This window comes from Eublepharis macularius, chromosome 7, assembly GCF_028583425.1.
Source record: "Eublepharis macularius isolate TG4126 chromosome 7, MPM_Emac_v1.0, whole genome shotgun sequence".
NCBI lineage: Eukaryota > Metazoa > Chordata > Lepidosauria > Squamata > Eublepharidae > Eublepharis > Eublepharis macularius.
Window position 1 is genome coordinate 97,200,181 of NC_072796.1, and position 22,737 is coordinate 97,222,917.

At 40.0% G+C, this 22,737-nt stretch overlaps 1 protein-coding gene across 1 annotated transcript in view; it reads right to left on the reverse strand.

Annotated features, from left to right (window-relative positions):
• Positions 1-361: 361 nt before the first annotated feature.
• Positions 362-22,737, reverse strand: part of TRPA1 (transient receptor potential cation channel subfamily A member 1) — a 58,206-nt gene continuing 35,830 nt past the window's right edge. Inside the window, exons 16-27 of the mRNA XM_054985009.1 lie at positions 19,039-19,098; positions 17,274-17,372; positions 16,267-16,337; positions 13,890-14,034; positions 9,266-9,355; positions 8,969-9,141; positions 6,821-6,950; positions 5,997-6,179; positions 3,031-3,099; positions 2,537-2,647; positions 2,245-2,342; positions 362-705 (exon numbers count right to left, since the gene is read on the reverse strand). Of these exons, the coding sequence (XP_054840984.1) occupies positions 507-705; positions 2,245-2,342; positions 2,537-2,647; positions 3,031-3,099; positions 5,997-6,179; positions 6,821-6,950; positions 8,969-9,141; positions 9,266-9,355; positions 13,890-14,034; positions 16,267-16,337; positions 17,274-17,372; positions 19,039-19,098 (1,428 nt within the window). The 3' untranslated portion in view covers positions 362-506. The remainder of the gene's footprint in view (positions 706-2,244; positions 2,343-2,536; positions 2,648-3,030; positions 3,100-5,996; positions 6,180-6,820; positions 6,951-8,968; positions 9,142-9,265; positions 9,356-13,889; positions 14,035-16,266; positions 16,338-17,273; positions 17,373-19,038; positions 19,099-22,737) is intronic.

Genomic DNA, 22,737 nt, shown 5'->3' on the forward strand with positions numbered 1-22,737 from the left:
TTGCAATTGTATTAGAAGAAATACCTTGTGCTATGCCTTGTACAAGCAGAAAAGAGAGAGGGAATACAATTGCTTTCAAAGCACAAGCAGACAGCAAGGAGTAACTTCAGCATTTCCACTGTCCAAGGAATGCTGCATACATGGAACTTTCACAAGGGATCCAGCCCAAGGTAAAAACACCATTAATACTATTTTCATGCAACTGGAGCAAAAGGGCCTCTGAAACTAAATCACCAGATTTCCTTCCTGGGAGTTAGACCCACCAAATAAAATGGGGCTTACTTCTGAGCACACTTGCTTAGGATTGCTCCCATAATAACCTGCACACAGGTTACAGTAATTATAGTAAGGCTGCAGCAGAGGAAGGAGTGGTATTACTCATCCAGCAGTCTGTCATGTTTGCCGCTGATATCAGGAAGGGTAAAGTAGTCATTCAGCCACTGCATGCGATTGATTGAGAGGCTTCTTGCCTCAAAGACTGTACTTCGATTCTTGCTAGTAAACTGCTAGGCATCTTTACATTTTACAGCCTTTAACACTGTATCCCATTTGCTGTTCTTGTGGTCCAATTGCTCTTTCCTAAATTTGTGCTGGAATAAATCATTTGTATCCTCATCCTCAACCTCAGATATAATCTCCATTTTTTGTAAGACCAATTTAAGGAGGTCATGCTGTTTCTCCAGGAGTGTTGCCATATCCTTAAGTCTAAAACATAAGAACACATAAAGCAATTGTTGTTATTAGGATATAGAGATAGTTATAACATCAAAGATGAAAATGTTCTTTTAAGATACCCTGTTTATCCATTTTGCAATGCTGTACTTTAACCTACAGTAGCAAGGGACTACTTCATTTTTCAGATTTCAAGAAATTTGTTTCAAGGGCTGTATTTCTAAAAATGAAAAGAGGCTATCACCTCACATGCATGAGCTTCTTCTCTGCTTCCCTCCTTTCCCCTTAGCCATTTTTTGGCAGAAACAGTAAGGCCTGTATATTCCTACACTGATGGTAGACTGAGGTTGATGGGGGACTACAGAATATCTCCTATTTTGCAACCCTAGCCAGAATGAAGAGACAGACACAGGCTTGTAACTAAAGGGCCATTTATTAACTTAGCATTAACTGTAAACACAGCAAGGGCCAACTAAGCAGTACAGGTCAAGCCACAAGATCAGCCTTGACCTGTCTGGGCAAGCCCCACAGTCCCGGGTGTAGGCCATCCTACACCCATTGCCCCAGCCATACAGCATGAGGTAAGGACTTGTCCCTGGGGATCCCTGCAAGCATCTGCCCATGTTATAGTAGCTGTCACAAGAATACCGCATTGCTGGCATACCCTGTTTCCCCACCCATGGGGAAATGCCTCTGGGTGCTCACTGGCTTGCTCCCTATTCCCCAATACTCTCCTGCCACCACAAGGGCCAAGCCTCTGCTTAGGCCCTCACTCCCCACAGGTAGCTTAAAGCCAACTGAAGCCTTTGCTGAAGGACATCGAGAAATATCTCGTTGCCGTCTGTCAACAGGTATACACTGTTGCCTTGGTAGAGGTGGGAAAATTCAGCCCTGATCCTGGGGTGTGGTAAGTAAATCCCCAAGCCTTCCCCCAAGGGTTTTTTTGATGGCTCTATTAGCCTTACGTCGGGCCCCTTCGATTGCCCGCAGGCAATTGTAGCATCTCAGACCAAAAGATAAGCGACTGCTGGCCGGGATGCAGAGCCACCTACTGAAGGCCTGTGGCCCCACCACAGACAAGTTCCCGTATGTCCGGGAAGGGAGTTTGTCTCTTCCTCCATGCGGGGCTGCAAATGCCAGCACCTGGCTGAAGCAGCTATGCTGCTGCCAGGAGTGCCAAATTTCTTTCATTGTCCCTTACTCTTAATTTTTGTTAACCTAGTGGCTTGAATAGTTGGTTTTTGTTATTCTGAGAAGCTCAAAAAGGATACACTTGAGAAATTCTGCTTTATCCTGACGAGACTAACAGTATAGTTTGAAATGTATGTTCAACAGAAGTCCATTTTATAACATCTTTTACTTCCTCTAGCAATCTCAAAAATACAAAGTGTTTAATTATGTTTTACTATTTCCATTCTGTACACCAAAAACAATAGCCCACTGATTGACTGCATGTTGCACATTTAAGATGGCTCGCTCCCATGAAAGACAGACCTTTTAATTTAAGTAGACAATCAGAACAACAATTTTGCCATTAACTAAAATTTTAGTACCATTTTCCTTAACAAATACCTGTATTTCTGTTTCAGTACTTCTAGTTCTAAAGTTGTATCAGCACTTTGAGTTTCTGTTGCTGCATCATCACATCCAAAGCAATACTGAAACACACTCTGTAAAAGCAAAAATAAATCAAATAAAATTAGAAATTTAAACTTATTTTCTCAGAAATTTACTGATTTCTGTTTTCTTTATTGACGTAAGAAAAGGCTTCACTCAACAAAATCAATGGCAAAAGCCATTAAACTTTATGGCCAAAATAAATTAGCTGGAGTATAAATAAGAAATAATTATTTATCCATCTTACCATGAATCCACAGTATCTTGGCCGGTTAGGATACACAGTGATTGATTCTTGATCAACTCGGCTGAGAAACCAATAAGGAAGTTTTTTCTCCAAGTTTGTGTGAAGATTGACCTGAACATAATAAATGCCTTAATGCAAACTATTAACTGCACGAAACCAAAAAATTGTGATTATGCAAATCATTTGCATCTCAACAGAGCTGTGCAGTCTCCTTGTTTAATATTATGCTAACAGTGCCAGACATCAGTTATGTAAACTCAGAGAGTGCTGATTATCAGGTTTCTATCAAGGGTATAATTAATGCTTCCCTCATGATGAGAGACAAAGCTGTCAGGACAGCGACTAGTAGATATAAGCTCACAGATCCCTGCATAGAAGAGTACAATTACAAAAGACTGTTGCCCATCGGGTATATTATCAGGAAAATAATCTAAGGATGATGGTCATAATGGCTTCTTATAATTAATATCAACTCTGTAATATGTGCCACCAACCTGCATTGCAATCCTTTTCAATGCGGCAAATTTTTGCACTTCTGCAATATCCCCAACTGCCAAACCAATCTATAAACACACAAAACAGATTCACAAGTCCATTTTAAATTTCATGTTTTTCCTACATGGAATAATTAAGTTCTACTGATTTGAGTATTATTTTTGACATGTTATTATCCATAAATACGAGGAACGGCAACTTTAAAATTAATAGCTGCCATTCAGCACTTGTTTGTATATACTTATGTTCCAATGAAGCAAAGGAATATAAGGCTGTATTTTCACACAATATCGTATCTATGTTATCTGTTTATGCGGATGTCTTACTGAACTTGTCAGAAGCCTACAGCTGTTCAACCTACAGTAGTCTTTGTTTATAATTGCAAATATTCTAGTGTGAGCTTGTATGATATAGTAGCTAAGAGTTTTGGATTTAGGCCAGAGAGGATTTTTAAATCCCTGCTCAATTCACTGGCCATCAGCTAGTCACCTCTCTGCTTAATCTAAATAACAGGATGATTATGAAGAATAAAATGGTGATACACTCACCACACATACCATGCTAAATTAGAAAAACTTATGTCACACTACTGGCTCATCTAGTTTAGTGTACCTGCGGGACTGCCTCTCCCCATATGTACCCCGGAGAACACTAAGATCGGCAAATAAGAACTTACTGGTGGTCCCTGGTCCCAGGGAGGCCCGGCTGGTTTCAACCAGGGCCAGGGCCTTTACAGTCCTGGCTCCAAGCTTGTGTAACTCTCTGTCGGAGGACACTTGGGCCCACCAAGATCTCATATCTTTTCAGCAGGCCTGTAAGACAGAGATGTTCTGCCAGGCAGATGGCTGAAGCCAGTCTTTGACTGCTTTAGGAGTCTCCCTACCGGTCTACCGCCATGGGGAGGCTATGAAAACATCTGCCCCCCTACAAGCACAGTCACAGAAATATTATTAACAGCTGGACTTGACCCTCCCCTCTTTTGTTTACGTTATGATTAGGAAATTGGAGAAGGCCGCCATCTGAGATGTTGTCTATACATGTACCATGGTTGTTGGATTTTAATTGAATCTAAACGTTTTAATGTGTATTGAGCATTTTATTGTATCCCACCCTGAGCCCATTTGTGAGGAGAGTGGGCTAAAAATTAAATCAATAAAATAAATAAAAATAGTATTGACTTCTTGGACTGGCATCAGCTGTCCAAGATTTCGCACAATATATATCTCAGCCTTCCTACCTAAAATTATGTAGATGTCAGGAACTGAAGCTATTATCTAATATCAAAAGCTAATAAAATATTCCATCTTTCAGACAGCAATGAGAAGAAATAACTAAAGATATTTTATTCAGAGACATGAACTAAACCACACATGTTCTAGTTAATTCAAGAAGTGGGGAATGAATTCAATAGATGAAGAGGGATACTGGCTCCCTTTTCACTTCCATGTAATCATTTTTTATCTTGTAAATATATGTAAATTAAATTTTTGTCATTAAATAATCTAAATATGCCTACCTTTGTCACACAATTTATGTCAGAACAATCATTCATGATGAAAAGGTTCCCCTTTTAGCAATGAGGTTTCACAGAAACATGTAACTGGATCCTGGGGGCCTGCAACCTCTCCGAAGGAATCTTCTGCATGCACAGCATGTGCACTATTACTGAGCTTTCACCCTTATCCCAAGTTCTTTGTAGGAAATATAATATCTAAATATGCTTCCCATGGCTTTGAATCAAAAAGCAGATTGAGTCTTAAGAAAACGCAATTTTTAAAAGTCTGCTTTACCAAGGAGGTGTGGAACTTTAACTTCCAGAGAGTTTTCTAGAGCAAATACCAGGGTTCCAAGCTTTGATTATTTGAAAAGAAAGTAAACCATAAAGAAGGTTTGACCATGTTATAGACTACCATCATGTCAACATCCATGTGAGGCAGTGGATACCTGCTAAACTGGAGCATACAATCTGCTATCATTTGGAGGCCACTTTAAATGGCTTCCTGTTTCAGGGGCATTTCACTATGCAGCAAGCCATACAAACGCTGGCTTATCATGTAGATTAGATAATTTTCTTCACATTACTCTTGTGCGTGCTGACCTTAGATCACTGTTCTGGTAATTTAGTTATGTCTACAATACTGAATGAATTAAAGCAGAAGAATCACCATTAGTCTCCTTTCAAAAATTACAATTTTCCACACATTACTCCTGTAGTTTGCTAGCTTTATGTTGAAGAAGGCTCATGGTTGTTCTATTGAACATACTTTGGAATCTTAACAAAAATAATAGAATAATTCAGCAGTTATAAAATATAAGATTTATTCTGACAAATGTGAAGTTATACTTCTGTTCAAGGGCTATTAAAAAGGATTTCTGCAATTACATTTCATTATATATCTGCTCAATGGTATCTTGAGAAACTGATGTTCTCAAGGATTAGATATGCCCTCTTTTTTGCTCATAATCTTCAGGTACCAATAACAAGTGTTCATAGCATAATGAGAACATACTTGGAGCCTTTTGAGAATTGTTAACTAAGGGGGTACCAGTAATCTTTAAAAGTTTGGTTGTTTATAACAAGCACTATAACAAGCTCAGCATTGGCTGCTGCTGTGCTGAGAGGAAAGGGAGAAAATCTATCATGTACATATTTTCTTGTAACTGTTCTCTTAGGAATTAACATTCATTAATTTCAAAAGAACTTAGGCCTGAACTCTTGTACATTTGTTGATACAATGCTTGCAAAAGATGTCCATCTGTGGTGGTTGTAAGCACTATAAATATTATAATGCAAGCATTTAGAATCAGTCTATTTCCAGACTAATGGTAAATGTTGTCCACTGTTAATGCACAGTTAAGTGTGCAATCTAGCAGTCAATTTTTCTCCTCTACTTCAATTAGCGAATAAAATAAAATGTAAATAAACTCTGCGGTTCTGTGATCAATTTTCATACTGAATACTTACCAGCAAGTTCATAAGTAGAATTGGAATAAGCAGGGTGAAGACAGTGAGAATTACAAAACTCAGAAATGGATAACGCAATTTATGGGCGAACAATGGATCAAGGAAAGCTTCATGGTAATTGATATCTCCTAACATCATAGCAAATGTCTGCATTACAGAAAGATGTGGACTGCTAAATGGTTGCTAAAAAGTAAGAAAAAGAGAAAAATCATAGCATCTTGTGCACCAATATTGTGCTTATGTTCACAGACAAATACATAATACTACTCTTCATCTAAAGTCATGAACATATGGCTTTAGGATGTGGCTGAACTGTCAACTGTTACTTGTCCTTTTTTTCTTAAACAAAAAGTTGTTCTACATAGCATTTCTCTTTAACAAATTTAAGAACAATTTCAACTGGCTGCTGTAGTAATCATGTGCATCAATTTCCAGGAGACATTATAGATAATGATATTATCTTTGAGTTATGAATGACAACTGCAAACAAATGACTTTTCATTACATTATAAAGAATTGGATCCTATGAGCTTATTGCTTATGAGGCAAGACAGAGATCATGGCTTGTAACTGTAGCAAGCAATTTCCCTCAATTTACTTTACAGCAGCCCTCTGTGCCACATGGCACATTGCCCACAAGACTCTTCTGAACTCCAGTGTGAGGGGTTTTTTGGTGGTTTCATAGGGCTGATGAGGAGGGGGGTGGGAAAATGTCACAGGGTCCTATTTGTTTAATCTAGTTGATAAAATGTTTTTTTAATAGAAATTTGTTTTTATTTCTTTAATGATAAAGCAATATATTGTACAATCAAGAAATATCCAACCTGTGATCCCAGAAGAACATGGAAACTGAGCCCAAATGCTAAGACCAAGAAGAAGAACACAACAGCAATCCGGAGCAAAGTTCTCAAAATTTCCCAAAACATCACAACATAGATTCCGTAATTTTCAAATCTAGAAAAATATATGAAGACAACATGACTAACAATCTTTTTGAATTAAAAATAGGTTTCTGCAGCATTTCTTTTCCTGCAGTGGAAATAGCATTGGGTTGTTCCAAAATTATCCTCTCACTGTTTGAGAAATCTTCCATTGATGGCCCCTTCTGTCAGAGGGAAGAATTGTTTCATGAATGAAAGATTTGTCCCAGTGATTCTTCTCTAACAGAAGAGAATTTTTGATCAGACCCATCATGTTTCTCTGCAGTATTCCTATTTGAGAATGGAAACTGGTATTTTCTCTTTATATTAATGACAATTTCCCTAAGGTACTAATAAAAATCTGCATGTGGAAACAGATTTCATTCATTTTTTTATATAAGAAAATTTTACTGGGGGAATAAGGAAGTGATCTTTGTTATTACTCCCATACAGTGCTCCCAGGGCTATTCCTCGGTGTCCCATGAATGCTGGGATACATGGCATAGTGGGCAACCTGAAAGGGTGGGAAGCTCTGTTTCAACAGCAGAGCAAAGCTGGCTGATCATTGGATTTTACTATACTTTCTCCAGTCTCTCTGATTACTGTAGGAAAGCAGATAATACTGAGTGTATGTTTGGTAGGAACACAACAATTCATCAAAATGTACACAGCTTGCTACATATTGTGTACAAAAATCTGTAGATAAGGCCAAGATGTAACACTCTGCATTAATACTGTTCTGTATATAGAAGTGTTAATTCTTTGGTGGTTTAAAAGACATGAATTAATCCTGGGATTGATTTAGATAATGGCTTTTTATTATCATCACTGTGCACCTACCAAACATGCACTCAATATTATCAACTTTCCTATAGCCAATTAGCATCGATATTAGAGTGGAGCCTCGATTCATTTCCAGCAGAACACAAGCAACTGACCTCTTCAAGAAATGTGTGGAAAAACCAGAGCCAGCATGACTCAGGGGCTGCAAGAATTTTTTATACTTCTGAACATGTAGCTATAGCTATATCCAAGAAAGAGATCTTAAAGACCTTATTTCATGCACAAACCCGCCTTTTCAAAATCGCCGAAGTAAATAATGTGTCACCTCTGCATGCAAGTCTCAAAATATTTACTAAAAAGACAATTACTTATGTACAATATTTCAAAGAATAATTAATAAGATGGTTATTATCAATTCATTTTCATACTCTATCACAAATATATGTATAAATTCATTAAAAAAGCCCTCTAGAATATTGTTCTTTTAAGGAAAATTATGGTTTATATTAATTTATGAAACCAGGATTTGGCTCTCAGAAGACAACTTAAATACTGGTTACTTTGACAAATTTTAGCTCCATTACTTTTGCTTTATCCAAACATTTCTATAAACAGGGATTGTTGATGGGCAGCTCTGGGAAACAAGCAAAGATGTTCTTCTTTGTACATCATGCAAAACCATAGTTAACAGTAGCTGTGGTTAATAAACCAACTCCAAACCATAGTTTAGGATCCTGGTTTGATGGACCCTAACCAACCATAGTGGTTCAAGTTCAAATCAAATTAATTGCGCCCATGGTTTTATGTTATCTCTGAATCAAATCAGTGTATCTGGTGCACAAAGTGATTTTTGTTTTAATCCTTTAAAAAATACAGTGAAAGGCTTACTGTGATTCATGATGCAGAGTAGAGCATCCTTTCTAATTGGCCACACATAGCAACCATTCTGAGCCTATATGCATGCAGCTGATCAAATGAGAATGTTTGCTTAAATGGTTTTGGTCAACCCCTTTAGAATTAATTCTTATGTAAAGGACACATTTTCAAGGCACCAGTGATAACCAAGTACATGGGCAGTAGAACCCTGATATTGTTGTGATCTTCCTACACGTGTTTAAACCCCTACAAATCCATGTTATACTAACCTAGAGTCTATAAAAACTTCTCCTTTTAATGTATATAACTATGCATTTAATATATCTTCCCTATTCAGTGTTAGTCCTATGAAATTTCATAAATGCTCTCTTGCAGGATTAGCAGGATATTTACCTTTGCAGGTACAGCAAGAAATTCATCCATGACAAGAATATAGCAATTGCACCACACTCCCACTGTAATGCAGCTTGATCAATATTAATAAATAAAGATGATACAAAAATGATGCTTGTACTATGAATTGTCCAGTCAAGGAGATTGGAATAATCCAACAAATACCTAAGTTTCTAGGGTATAAAAACAATGAATATTAATATTTGGGATGGATGAAAAAATATTTTCATTCCAAAATATAATTCTGCACATTTTTTATAGAAAATAGGGAAGGGCGGTCATAATATGTGCACATACCTGTTGGAATAGCTGTATTATTTCTTTGCAGATTCCCAATACACTCATGATAAAAACCAAACACATACATACTTTTATGAAATAGGATTTCTGAAACAGAAAAAATGTACAGGGAAATATAAATGGATAAATATAATAGAAATTTTGTTTCCAGTTCCTGGTAGTTGGGCACCATGTGACTGCCAGTTACCGATACTTAGAACACACAAGTCTCAGACCTCCCTCCCTCCCTCCCTCCCTTATAACAGAAAAGCATATCTATGACCAGAGGAAGTTCAGAGAAAGTATGTTGTTACCTTAAATACACTGCATCTTGGTCCACAGTGAGTCTATTTGTACAATACCTCTTCTTGATATTTTCTTCAAGTATTCATAATTATAGTGGATTAAAGGTATAAGCAGGATAACACCAGTAAATGATACCTTAAGTGTAGCTATTTCTTACCAAACATGGTGCCACTCAACAAAGCCCAATCAAGAGAAGGAATCTCTATTCATTATTCGTCTTATTTTAGGGGGTCATAAACCAGGATGGAAGCCCATCATCACTTCAGAGATAATGCAGACTTTTTGCCTAAGAATAGTGTTTTATGCATGGTCACTTTATAGCGTCTCTGAATCAGTTCTGCTTCCCATGTTCTCCAGAGTTCTGCATGTGTCGGGGGGTCATGGGAAGCAGAAACGAGGTTTGACCGGTTTTAACCGGTTTTTCCACCTGCACTCATTCCCCGATTTTTTTTTAAAAGCCAATAGCATGCCACAAGCATTTCGGGTTCTGTCAGTGCAGAATCAAATACTCCAGTTCTGCTTTTGAGCCCCTTCCCCTTTTTTCCTCAGGAGCTGATTGGTCTATCATGCTCAGCTCCTGTTACTTTTTCCGCCATTTTTTTATTAGCGATACCGCAGTAACGCTGCTGTGAAGTGAGAACCAATTTTTTTAATTAGCAGAAACACAGTAACACTGCTATAATATGACCATAGATCAAGAGGAGTTAGCCGTGTTAGTCTGTAGTAGCAAAATCAAAGAGTCCAGTAGCACCTTTAAGACTAACCAACTTTATTGTAGCATAAGCTTTCGAGAATCACAGTTCTCTTCGTCAGATGCATGGAGGGCAAGAAGAAACTGGTCAGATATAGAGGAGGGGAGGGGAGGGCGGAGTAGATGCAAACAGCTCCTTCTGATATGGAGATCAGTTTGCTTCTGTAAAGAAAGCAAACTGATCTCCATATCAGAAGGAGCTGTTTGCATCTACTCCGCCCTCCCCTCCCCTCCTCTATATCTGACCAGTTTCTCCTTGCCCTCCATGCATCTGACGAAGAGAACTGTGATTCTCGAAATCTTATGCTACAATAAAGTTGGTTAGTCTTAAAGGTGCTACTGGACTCTTTTTGATAATGTGACCACTCTTTTTTGTTTGGTGAAGAAGTAGTAATGCTGCTATGATATGTAAACAATTTCGTCCAGTTTTTTTGGTGTGTGTGTGTGGGGGGGAAGTCAGCAGTACTGTGGTAATGCTGCTGTGAAATGTAATACATTTGTAATGCATGATTTTCCTCAGAAAAGTGATTGTCAGTGTTTGAAGTTACAGCACTGAAAATGCCATGAAGCATAAAACATCTAATATGGAATAAGTTTAATGTTCCTCCTGCAATGGCAGCTCTTCACCCCTGCCTTTTTAATCTAATAATGAGGTAACGTTTCTGTGATGTAGATTTTCGATCCTGTCTTGGCGCCAAAAGCATTTTTCCCCTCACTGTGCTGTTTAGTGTCATTCTCCTCATAACAGGTTCATGGCTATGGCTGTTATTAGAGCCCCTGGAGGCAGAGGGGTATCTTGGAGAGAGCAGAAGACGCTTGATCTCCTTGATATATGCGGGGAGGAGAAGGCGCAGGAGGCTCTGGCAGTGAGTCACTGGAACATCGACACCTTTGAGAAGATTGCACGGGAGATGTTGGTCAGGGGGCACAGGAGGACAGCTTTTGAATGTCGCACAAAAACGAAGGCAATGCGGCAGGGATACAAAAGGCTGGTGACACATACTGGAAAGGAGCAGAGGAAAAGTGATAAGTTCTTTGGGTGACTGGGGGTGGGGGTGGGGTGGAATAATGACAGAAGAAAGCAAAGGGGAAGGAGAAAGTGGGAAGGACCTGGAGAAACAGCTGTGCCTCTGGGTGTGCACTTTGAATGAGCTGCTGAAGACACAATCCTTCTTCCAGGCACAAGCCTGCTGGATGCAAGGTCACCCAAAGACCATTCCGGGGCAGGCTGCTGCTTCTCCCTCCCAGGACACCTTCCAAGTTGGAGATGGGGAGGGGAGCTTGTGCCTGGAAGAAGGATTTGTGTCTTTAGCAGCTCATTCAAAGCGCAAACCCTGAAGTGCAGCTGTTTCTCTAGATTCTTCCCACTTTCCCCTTCCCCTTTGCTTTCTTCTGTCAATATTCCATCCCCTTCCCTTCCGCAGTCCCCCAAAAGAAATTTGCTGCTGCTGCCACCGCCACTAGTACACAGCTGCGGGTCATGAGGAAGGGTCTGCGGAAGTAGCGTAACAATGAAACTATGCAATCGCGAATAAAAAACAAACAAAACAAACCCCTGAAAAACATGCCACTACATCGATTCATTCAAACGAGGTGTTCGATATGTGTAAAATTGCACCCAGACTCCAACTGGAAGCTGCTTCTGACAGTGCAGAATGCAGGAGAGCCATGCCGACTCCATTTCGAACGGATCAAATACTGATTTACTGGCTTCATGCATAAAACACTAATGTTAAAACTATATAACTGGGAATTTGTCTGTGTATTCTTAAGATTTGATCTCAATCTCTCATGCTTATCAAACATTGACTTCTCTGCACTGCATGTAATGTTCAAGCTGTACCTAGTAATACCAAGCATAACTAAGGTCTGGCACTGGCAAAAACTGCTTGACATTTACTTGTGAACTGTGTCCACCTGAGAGTAGAGCCATTCCAGTGAATATACAATGCACAAATGGAATGATAGTATGCTTAACCAGTTGTTTTGTATAAACGTAATAATTTTGCAAAACATTTTGGTCTGTTGTGGAACAGTCTGTTTCATATTCAGCATGCGAGAGAAGCCTCTGCCTAAAGCATCAAAAATCACCTAAACAAGCCCTTACTATCAGTTTTTGTATATTCAGAGAACCCATACAAAAGGTTTACCCCGAATTTGCATCTCAGCAGATAAGATAATTTATTTATTTATTTAACATTTCTGTTCTACTCCCTCCACCCGAAAAGTAGCTTCCAGAGCCTTTAAGAAATTATTGAATAAAATCACAACTAAAATCAAAGAAAAAAATTCAAATAAAAAATAAAAACTTCTGGAAGCTAGAAATATTAAAGCTAGAAACAATAATATAAATATTAATTTGTAAAATTATAAACAGCATTTAAAATCCAAATTAAAAAAGGAAGTAAATGAAAAACAGGTTGAATAACTGTTCTGTCTTTTGGGTGGGGGGTACGTCAATTCACCAACTGGAAGAATAAATAAGTCATAATTTGGCATCAGAATGACAGCAAATCTGGCACCACAACTGAGACAACCTTATTCCTAGTTACCATCTGCCACACCTACAAAAAAGCAGGAAGGTGGAGCACATCATCTGTTGCCAATATGAACGGGCATGAAAGAACATATGGAAGAAGCCTGCTTTTAGACATCCCAATATCAAGCTTTTCAGGATTTTCAAAGTAATTAACTGGGTATGGAAGCAAAGCTGCTCTAACACAGCTGATAGCAGCCAGCAATCTCAAAAATGTATTCTGCACCAGCTGAAGCTTCTGAACTGTTTTGAAATGGCATGTGTTGAGGATATGATAGTACTCTAACATGGATGTGTTCATTGTATGGATAACAGCAGATAAATCATGCCTCCCTAGGAAAAGTTGCAGCTCATGTAGTATCTGAAACTGGATAAAGGTGCTGTGTACAACAAAGATCTACTCTTCTCTTCAAAATACAAAAATGGGAAATACCAAATCTTAAGAAATACAATCCTTATCTATAACAGGTTGACACACTGGTCCTAGGTTGGCTTAATTATTTTGTTAACCCTAAAGGAGTTTAAGTAGAAATTTAATTATGTATAGGAATGAGTCATATGTAGCTGACATTCTAGAGTTTTGTTACGGCAAACTTTAAGAGACCGTAAAATTCAGCAAACTCCTGCATTAGCCTAACAATTTATAATCTGTTCAAATAATTAAAAATACAATAAGAGGTTAAATAATTTAAAATTGTGTTAAATTTTTTAGAGAAAAAATTACACAGTTGAAAATAAAATGATCTAACAGCATATGTCAGTTGTTCAGAACTGTGCTATTCCCAACAGATCCAGAGGAGTTAGCCGGAGTTAGCCGTCTTGCAACAGAATGCAAGAACACTCTCGCTAGATCAGATTAAGATTAATCTACTCCAACATTCTCTTTCCGATTCTGATCTTTCTTGAAGTTCACAGGCAGGTCATAAAAGCAATAGCTTTCCCATGTTTTTGTACCCTACATTCTACCACTTATTGCCTTGGTCACCCTAGCTTAGAATGATTGATAGACCCATCCTTTATCCCCACAATAAGCAAACTGTAATGAATACCTTATTGTCAAAAGGTCCTGGATGATTTTTTGTTCCATTGAAATATATTCCTGGTTCTATGTGGGTGATCAGAATGGTCAGAGGTATTAGGCCAAGAGAATACACACCTAGATTCATAAGATGTGCTCGGAACCCATAAGCCATCCTACAAAGAAAAAAAATGACTTTCTTAATACTATAAATGGATGGCATGTTCTATTTTACAGCAAAGGAAAATTTTTAAAGATAAAACTTAACATAACTTTTTAATATATATATATCACTATGAGATAAGTAAGTGAGTATGAGTCAAATTTCCCAGTTGCCAATCTCAGAGAACAAAAGCAAAAAGGAGGGCCAAGGCTGCCAAAAGTTGTGGGCATAGGAAATACATTTGATGTATGCAGGAATTCTGAGGAAAAACCTGGGCAGGACAGATCGCCTTCAAAATGTTCAGTAAATTTAAATCTCTAGTCTTATATAGGTCTACAAGTCAATGAGCTACTAATTCTGTCTGGGTCACCTGAACTCTCATTAGAAGACCTCATATTTGGGGGCTGATTTTATAGACAGAGTGGAGTGGTTTAATGACACCTAGCAAAGTTGGTGAGGGTCTCAAAGAAATCCAGCTTGTTAAGAGAAAGAACCTAAACGTTGTAGTAAAAGGACTAGTCTGGTAATCTTAATGTTCCGTGAAGCAATGTTTCCAATTGAAGCTGATCTCACACTAGCTGCATATGGGAATAAATTTCTTACTGGATTTTTATTATTCATCTATTAAAATATTTATACCCTGCCTTTCCCTTGTATCTCAAGTTAGTATACATATCTAAGTCAAAACCAACCCTAATAAAATAAAACTCCATCACCACCCACAAAATACTTGGGGATCAAATCTCATTAAAAACCCTAGCAAATAAAACAGCTTGACAGTGCCTCTATAAAATCTTCTAAGGATGGTGTACTCCACTTTTTCGGCACACCCATTCCACACAACTGAAAAACAACGGGTTCTAGTTGATTGCCAGGTAGGTAATCTTAAATGGGGGGGGGAACAGAAGGTAACAACTAGTGGACTGCAACTGATACATGGGGACACAGCTTCCTAGTTAGTCCCTGCCATGCCCAGGTTGAATGAAATGATTGTCAGGTTTGGAACTCATTTCAGAGAATAAATTCTGTAGTACTTTATTTCCAGCAAAGTACTAGGGATAACAGGGGTGGGAAAGCTGGGGTCATCACCATAAGTTAGTTGTGACTTCATGGCACATACATATGCACTAGGGATAACATCCTGGGCCTCTGAATTATTTAGTCAGTATTGATTTGTGGAGCCCTATATTTGTCATATTGTTTACTTATATTAACTCTAGAAGCTTGTTGCCAAGCAGATGGACATCTGGCACGATGATTCCAATTTATAAGAAAAGAATTAGAGAGGGGAAAAGAATAATAAGCCTATTAGTCTTTTGGACCTTCCTCTACAACCCTCAAAATGCCTGAATATGCTAACTATACCCCAGAGGAAATGTTGAAGTTGGGGAGTGTTGTGTTAGTTAAATAGAGAAAGAAAAGGAAATGATTAAACTGTGTCAATCTCTGAAATAATCCCTGGACTAGGAAATTTTAGGGAGTGGGATGGAATTTCACATTGTTTTCTGATTCCTCACAGGCTCCATCTTGTAAAACTAGACTGGCTTGTCCCTGTTCCTGTTATAAACACAGAAAAACCAGGTCACATATGGACAAAGCAGAATTTTCAACATATTTGTGGGACACCCACATCATGAAGAAAAATGTGTCTTTATAAATTAAGCCACCCACCAAACTTGCCTGCTGACTAAAAATGCTCCATAAAGGATGGAATGTTAAGAGCATCAGGTGAGTATTAAATGAAGAAAGACGAGGAATAAATTTAGCCTTTTCAAACCCCTGAGAGCTCATTCTTCAGAGGGATGAGGGGTGAGATTTGCATATTGTTCCCTCCTCCCACATTTTTGTATAGTCTACCCATGTGAAAGATGACTTTTCAACTTAGGGCCAAACTATGAAAATGTTGTCCACTTCTCTGTTTTCTGCAGTCTGTGGTGTTCTCTGTGCTCCTGAGGATGAGGAAGCCCTTAGAAACAGTGTAGGATGCAGAGTAGGATACTGCAGTTCAAATGTGAAATCAGCAGAAATTGCAAAACAAGCAAAAGAACCTTCCATTCATACAAACCATCCATTGAAATTAGTAACCTATTTAGATTTATATAGGGCCATGACTTAATGCACCAGCTGTAGAGAGAGGCATTTTCAGTTGGTGAGTTTCTTCTATGCTTTCTTTTTCCCCATAAATGCTAATTAGAACTTCTTTCTAAATGGGAAATTTGCAGAGCTAATTAATAAAAACACTCACCATTTCATGAGTAAATATTCTTTACAGACAGGATGACTGAGCAATTCAACACGGTTATGACGTACCATAGCCTAGAAAACAGGATGCAGATTTATCAATTAATATAGGTCATAATTGCAAGATACTGCTGGAACACAGAACTATTTATTAATTATAGGAGGAGTGTAATCCCTTACCTTTAATTTTTTTTAAAAATTATACTGTAGCATACATTATCCTTTATTGTTCTTTCATTTTTAAATTATAAACAATATCATAGAAATAAATATGTAAACATAAAAATGATAGTTGTATTCTCTGGAACAAACAAAATTCATTCCTCCAATTGGTAATTCAAACAGGACTTACGCTTAGCCAGATGTCGATAGTTAATGTAATTATACAGAACAGTTTGAGAACATGCAGAAACTTAATTTCTTTATTTCATTTTGTAGGTATTTAAAAATATACCAGAGAACATTAAAGCACTTTCCAACTACTTCTAGACTGGAAATCGTAGTCTGGAAATTGTAGTCTAGAGCTATATGCAAATAACAAGAACTCTAGCAGAGTAGTCCCAAACTTCAATGGATATAGTGTGTGACAGAGATTAGGATGACACGATAAGCATATCATATTTTAGATTTGGGGTCTATTTACATTGGATACACTTAGAATCCATTTGCCAAATTTGTTCTAAGGAATACAAAAGGCTCATTCTCATTTAGAAATGTTGCACCTTAGCGATTAGGTTGAACCCTACGTTGATTTAAAAATCTTAATTTGAGACCATTAATTTTTTCAGTATTCTGGGTCATACCCAAGAATTAGGGATTCCCTGGCATGATTGTGTTTCAAAGGATCTGATTACCAACTGACATATGAAACTAACCAAATGGAGAGGCACTCATTCTTTGGCTGTCTGGTTGTTGTGACTATTACCCAACGAAAATATTAAATTTAAATGTGAAGGAATACTGAAAGAAGAGGGTAGCATGGAAATGGAAATCACATACAACATAGCTTACATTTAGCGTAATAAGTGGTTCGTAGATGATGTCATCATCTTCCTTTAATTTCTTGGTTAAGTTCAAGGGACACTGAAGATATCTGAAGTTATATTCAACCTATGCAAGTGCAAACCAAAAGAATCTCAGCTTCACTTTAAAAAACAAACAAACCTTGTAACTGCCTAGTCCTATATCGCTCTGTAGCAAACTTTGACAATGTATAAGCATAGTCAACAAAAATCAGAGAAAGATAGCAGGTCTCCCCTCAAATCAACCTGGAGATTCCAGATAGTGTAGAACACCACAGCTAAGCTATTATCAGGAGCTAGGTGGAGCATGCATATTACCCCCATTCTTCAGTCATTCCATTGGCTGCCCATCAGTTACAGGACTCAATTTAATGTACTGGTTATCACATACAAAACCCTTCAGGTCTTTGGCCCCTCATATCTGCAGGACTGACTTTCTCCCTATGCTCTGTCAAGGCAGTTTTGCTCATCTTAACAAGGCCTTCTGCAGGTAGCACTCTGCAAATGTGCAAAATTAACAACTGCCCATACATGTGCATTCCCTGTAGCATCCCCCATCCTATGGAATGGCCTGCCTGATGGAAGGCTCTCACTCTTCTGACTTTCCACAAACTACGCAAAAGTAAATTATTCAAAAGGGCTTTTCTACATAGATAAGGCTGTACCATAACAAAATGGTTTAAGAACATTTGAGTAAAGAATTAAGACTATGGTGTACAATTTGTACTGTCTATTTTGTAAGTCGGGTTGTATTTTGTAATTTTTGCATCATTTAACATTGTCATATTAATACTTATGTTTTGTTTCTGCTTATATTTCTGGATGGTTTCAGATTCCCACAATCCAAATCCAACTGCACTGTCCATTTGATGTCCCATCCTGTTGATTGTATTGACTTACTCTGTGTAATCCGCCTTGAGTCCCACTGAGAAAGGCGGACTATAAATAACATAAATAAATAAAATAATTTGCATGTCTCAAATCTACAACTTCTTTGCATAGCTGTTGCCTGCAGCCTCTTCCCTGTCTGTTTTAAACTATTACTTCTTTTACATTCATCATATCATGTACTACTACTATTCAATTTCTGCAAAAAACTTTATTTTGAAGCAACATCAGATTAGGAAAATTAAATAGCTTTAGGACATGTTTGCCAAATTAATTAAATTATTCATTCCTAGAAAGTATATTTACTTTTTGGAAGCAATTGTATTAAACTGACCTGTAATACGGACATCAATTAACACTTTAATCTTTAGAGAATTACAGTTAAATAAAGTAATTGTTTAAAATATAAATAGCACTGTTATATTTGAGAGAGCCAGACCAGTATTGTCATTAGGCAAGGATCTCGGTTCAAATCTTCAACCAACCCTGAATTTCACCGGCTGTGCAATCTTTGCACAGAACTATTGAGTTGAATGGTACTTGCTCCCTAGCAAATGATTGCAGCTGGGAGGAGAGGGGCTTGGACCACTCTTTTTCAGACTATCCTTTTTTAGAGGATTATTGTGAAACATGTACACAAGCATGAGATCGTTGGAGAAAAATATGACGTAAAAACAGTTAATGTGATCCAATTGAGTGAAGCTGTAGCATACAAAAATAATACATTTCTAGTAACTAGGCTTGATGACTTTCCTATTATAATGAAAAAACAACATCAAAGTAAATGATATACTGCCGTTTAATGCTCTATATGCTTTAGCAACTCCAATATGTCTCAGTCTTGTAAACTTTTCTTTTTTACTTACACAGAAATCTCTGCTTGTCTTTTCTTCTGAGGATTCAATAATGCAATTGTCTAAAACTAACTTGTAGAGACAAAGAAATGAATGTCAGTACTGATGGAACACTTGAGCACAGTTAATATAAAGATGTTATTAAACCAAAATGCAGATAAAGCCAAAGGCCTTCAACAGAATAGGATAACAACTCTGAATGAAGCAATTAGCCATGCAGAGTTCCAAGGTGGATTCAAATGGAAATTCTCGACAGCAACACCCACTCGCCACATTTCCTTCCCGACCACACTTATGCACCACCAGTTCAGAAGCCCAGAGCATGAATCCACAGAACCGCAGAGGAAAGATTTACTTTTGCTTTAGATTACACACCTCTGGCGCAATCTATTAGACAGGTGGTACTTAAGTACTGGCTGTTGGTACAAGAACTTCCTGGCTGCAATAACACTCCAAGAGTGGCATTATGAAGAACTAGGAGTTTTAGGGAACATCTGACACATACTGACATGTAGGTTAGAAAATCAGACAGGGACTTACCTAAGGGTCACTTTAAATGTGGAAGGTGCTCCACGTGCGATCTGGTAATGTCCCCTCAACAAGTTAAAGATCTAGGTTTACATTGTGAGTTTTTTTCAAATTGCAATACTCAGAATGTGGTGTATGTAGGGGTGTGCAAGCCAAAAATTTTCGGCTAAAGCCGAAAGCAGAAAGCCGAAAGAGGATTCTCTTTCGTATAAGCCGAGAGCCGAAACGGCCAGCCGTTTCGGCTTTCGGATTTCGGCTTACTTTCGGCTTTAGGCTTTTTCAATGGGAAAATGCCTCCGGCGTCTTCCCGGACGTCTGGGGGAGGCATTTTCCCGCCGAATCAGCCCAAAATTGGTGGAGACCTTCCTCTAACCCCTCTCTACGAACCCCCCAAGTTTCAGACCGATCGGACTTTGGGGGGCCATAACATGGTCCCCCTATCCTCCCAGGTCCCCCTATCCTCCCATAAGCAGGTCCCCCTATCCTCCCATAAGAAAGCGAAGGAGCAGCATATTGTTAGCATGCTGCTGCTCATCTTCTTCATTATTTCCTATGGGGAAAAATGAAGAAGCAGGCTTCCTTTGCCAGGGGTGGCATTTTGCATGCCACCCCTTTCCCTCAGGGGCCCTTCTCCCACCCTTCCTCCCACCCCCCACCAAGGCTCAGCCTGCTCCCACTTGGGGGGGCATTTCATGGCCTCCCCAAGTAGGTGCTCTGCTCTCATCTCTACCACTGACAGCTGGGGGAGGCTTGTCTTGCCAGGGGTGGCATTTTGCATGCAAAATGCCCCCCAACCCTCTGGGGCCCTTCTCCCACCCCCACCAAGGCTCAGCCTGCTCCCACTTGGGGGGCCATTTCATGGCCTCCCCAAGTAGGTGCTCTTTTCTCTACCACTGACAGCTGGGGGAGGCTTGTCTTGCCAGGGGTGGCATTTTGCATGCAAAATGCCCCCCAACCCTCTGGGGCCCTTCTCCCACCCTTCCTCCCACCCCCCACCAAGGCTCAGACTGCTCCCACTTGGGGGGGGGCATTTCATGGCCTCCCCAAGTAGGTGCTCTGCTCTCATCTCTACCACTGACAGCTGGGGGAGGCTTGTCTTGCCAGGGGTGGCATTTTGCATGCAAAATGCCCCCCAACCCTCTGGGGCCCTTCTCCCACCCCCACCAAGGATCAGCCTGCTCCCACTTGGGGGGCCATTTCATGGCCTCCCCAAGTAGGTGCTCTTTTCTCTACCACTGACAGCTGGGGGAGGCTTGTCTTGCCAGGGGTGGCATTTTGCATGCAAAATGCCCCCCAACCCTCTGGGGCCCTTCTCCCACCCTTCCTCCCACCCCCCACCAAGGCTCAGACTGCTCCCACTTGGGGGGGGCATTTCATGGCCTCCCCAAGTAGGTCCTCTCAGCCCCTAAAGTCCACCGCTTACAGCCCCACACAAACCCAATTCCCCCCAGCTGCCACACTCAGACCCAAATCCCCACATTAGCCCCTCACAGACCCAAATCCACCCCCACCTGCCCCACACCCATAACCCCTGGAACAGGCTGGCAAAGGCCAGCCCTCTCCCTTTGTCAGAGAATCACAAAGCACGATTCCTGTCAAAAATACTTTATTTCTTGAACAGCTTTAGGTTACACAGCAGGGGGGAACACCAAAGGGCATGGCAGCACTATCTTACACAAAAATAACACAACTCACTTAACATCAGAGAATCATAAAAACACAATTCCTGGCAAAAAACACTTTATTTCTTGAACAGCTTTAGGTTACACAGTAGGAGGGCACAACAGGGCATGATAGCAATGTACTACAAAAAATAATACAACCCACTTCACCGTTTTTGACAGCAATTGTGTTTGTGTGATTCTCTGATGTGAAGTGAGTTGTGTTATTTTTGTGTAGTACACTGCTTTCCTGCTCTGTTGTGCCTTCCTACTGTGTGACCTAAAGCAGTTACAGAAATAAAGTGCTTTTGACAGCAATTTTTTGGGGTGATTCTTTAATGTGAAGTGAGTTGTGTTATTTTTGTGTAAGATACTGCTTCCATGCCCTTTGGTGTTCCCCCCCTGCTGTGTAACCTAAAGCTGTTCAAGAAATAAAGTATTTTTGACAGGAATCGTGCTTTGTTAAGTGAGTTGTGTTATTTTTCTGTGTGGGGGACTGCTGGTGTAATGTGTCATTATGCTTTGCCTACTTGTACTTTGGAAGGGAGAAAATAATTTTTTAAAAACTTTATTTTGTGTTGTTCTTGTTTTATTCTTTGTTGTGCAGTTGGTTCCCATCATAGGGAACAATGGGGCTGGCTGGCCAGCCATCACTGTAGGTGGTGGGGGAATTTGAGGGAGGGTGTCTGTGGTTCAGGTGCTCTTTCACAGGGACCAGCTGGCACTCAGAAGTGTGCCCACCATTGTGGCACCCCTGGGCTGTGCAGAATTGCCCAGGGAAAGAGAGTTTAGAAGTTCCCAGCATAGGGAACAAAGGGAGAGGGCTGGCCTTTGCCAGCCTGTTCCTGGGGTTATGGGTGTAGGGCAGGTGGGGGTGGATTTGGGTCTGTGAGGGGCTAATGTGGGGATTTGTGTCTGTGTGTGGCAGCTGGGGGGGAATTGGGTTTGTGTGGGGCTGTAAGGGCTGGACTTTAGGGGCTGAGAGGACCTACTTGGGGATGCCATGAAATGGCCCCCCCAAGTGGGAGCAGTCTGAGCCTTGGTGGGGGGTGGGAGGAAGGGTGGGAGAAGGGCCCCAGAGGGCTGGGGGGCATTTTGCATGCAAAATGCCACCCCTGGCAAGACAAGCCTCCCCCAGCTGTCAGTGGTAGAGAATGAGATTAGAGCACCTACTTGGGGAGGCCATGAAATGCCCCCCCAAGTGGGAGCAGGCTGAGCCTTGGTGGGGGGTGGGAGGAGGGGTGGGAGAAGGGCCCCTGAGGGTGAGGGGGCATTTTGCATGCAAAATGCCACCCCTGGCAAAGGAAGCCTGCTTCTTCATTTTTCCCCATAGGAAATAATGAAGAAGATGAGCAGCAGCATGCTAACAATATGCTGCTCCTTCGCTATCTTATGGGAGGATAGGGGGACCTGCTTTGGGGGGCCATAACATGGCCCCCCAAAGTCCAATCGGTCTGAAACTTGGGGGGGTTGTAGAGAGGGGTTAGAGGAAGGTCCCCACCAATTTTGGGCTGATTCGGTG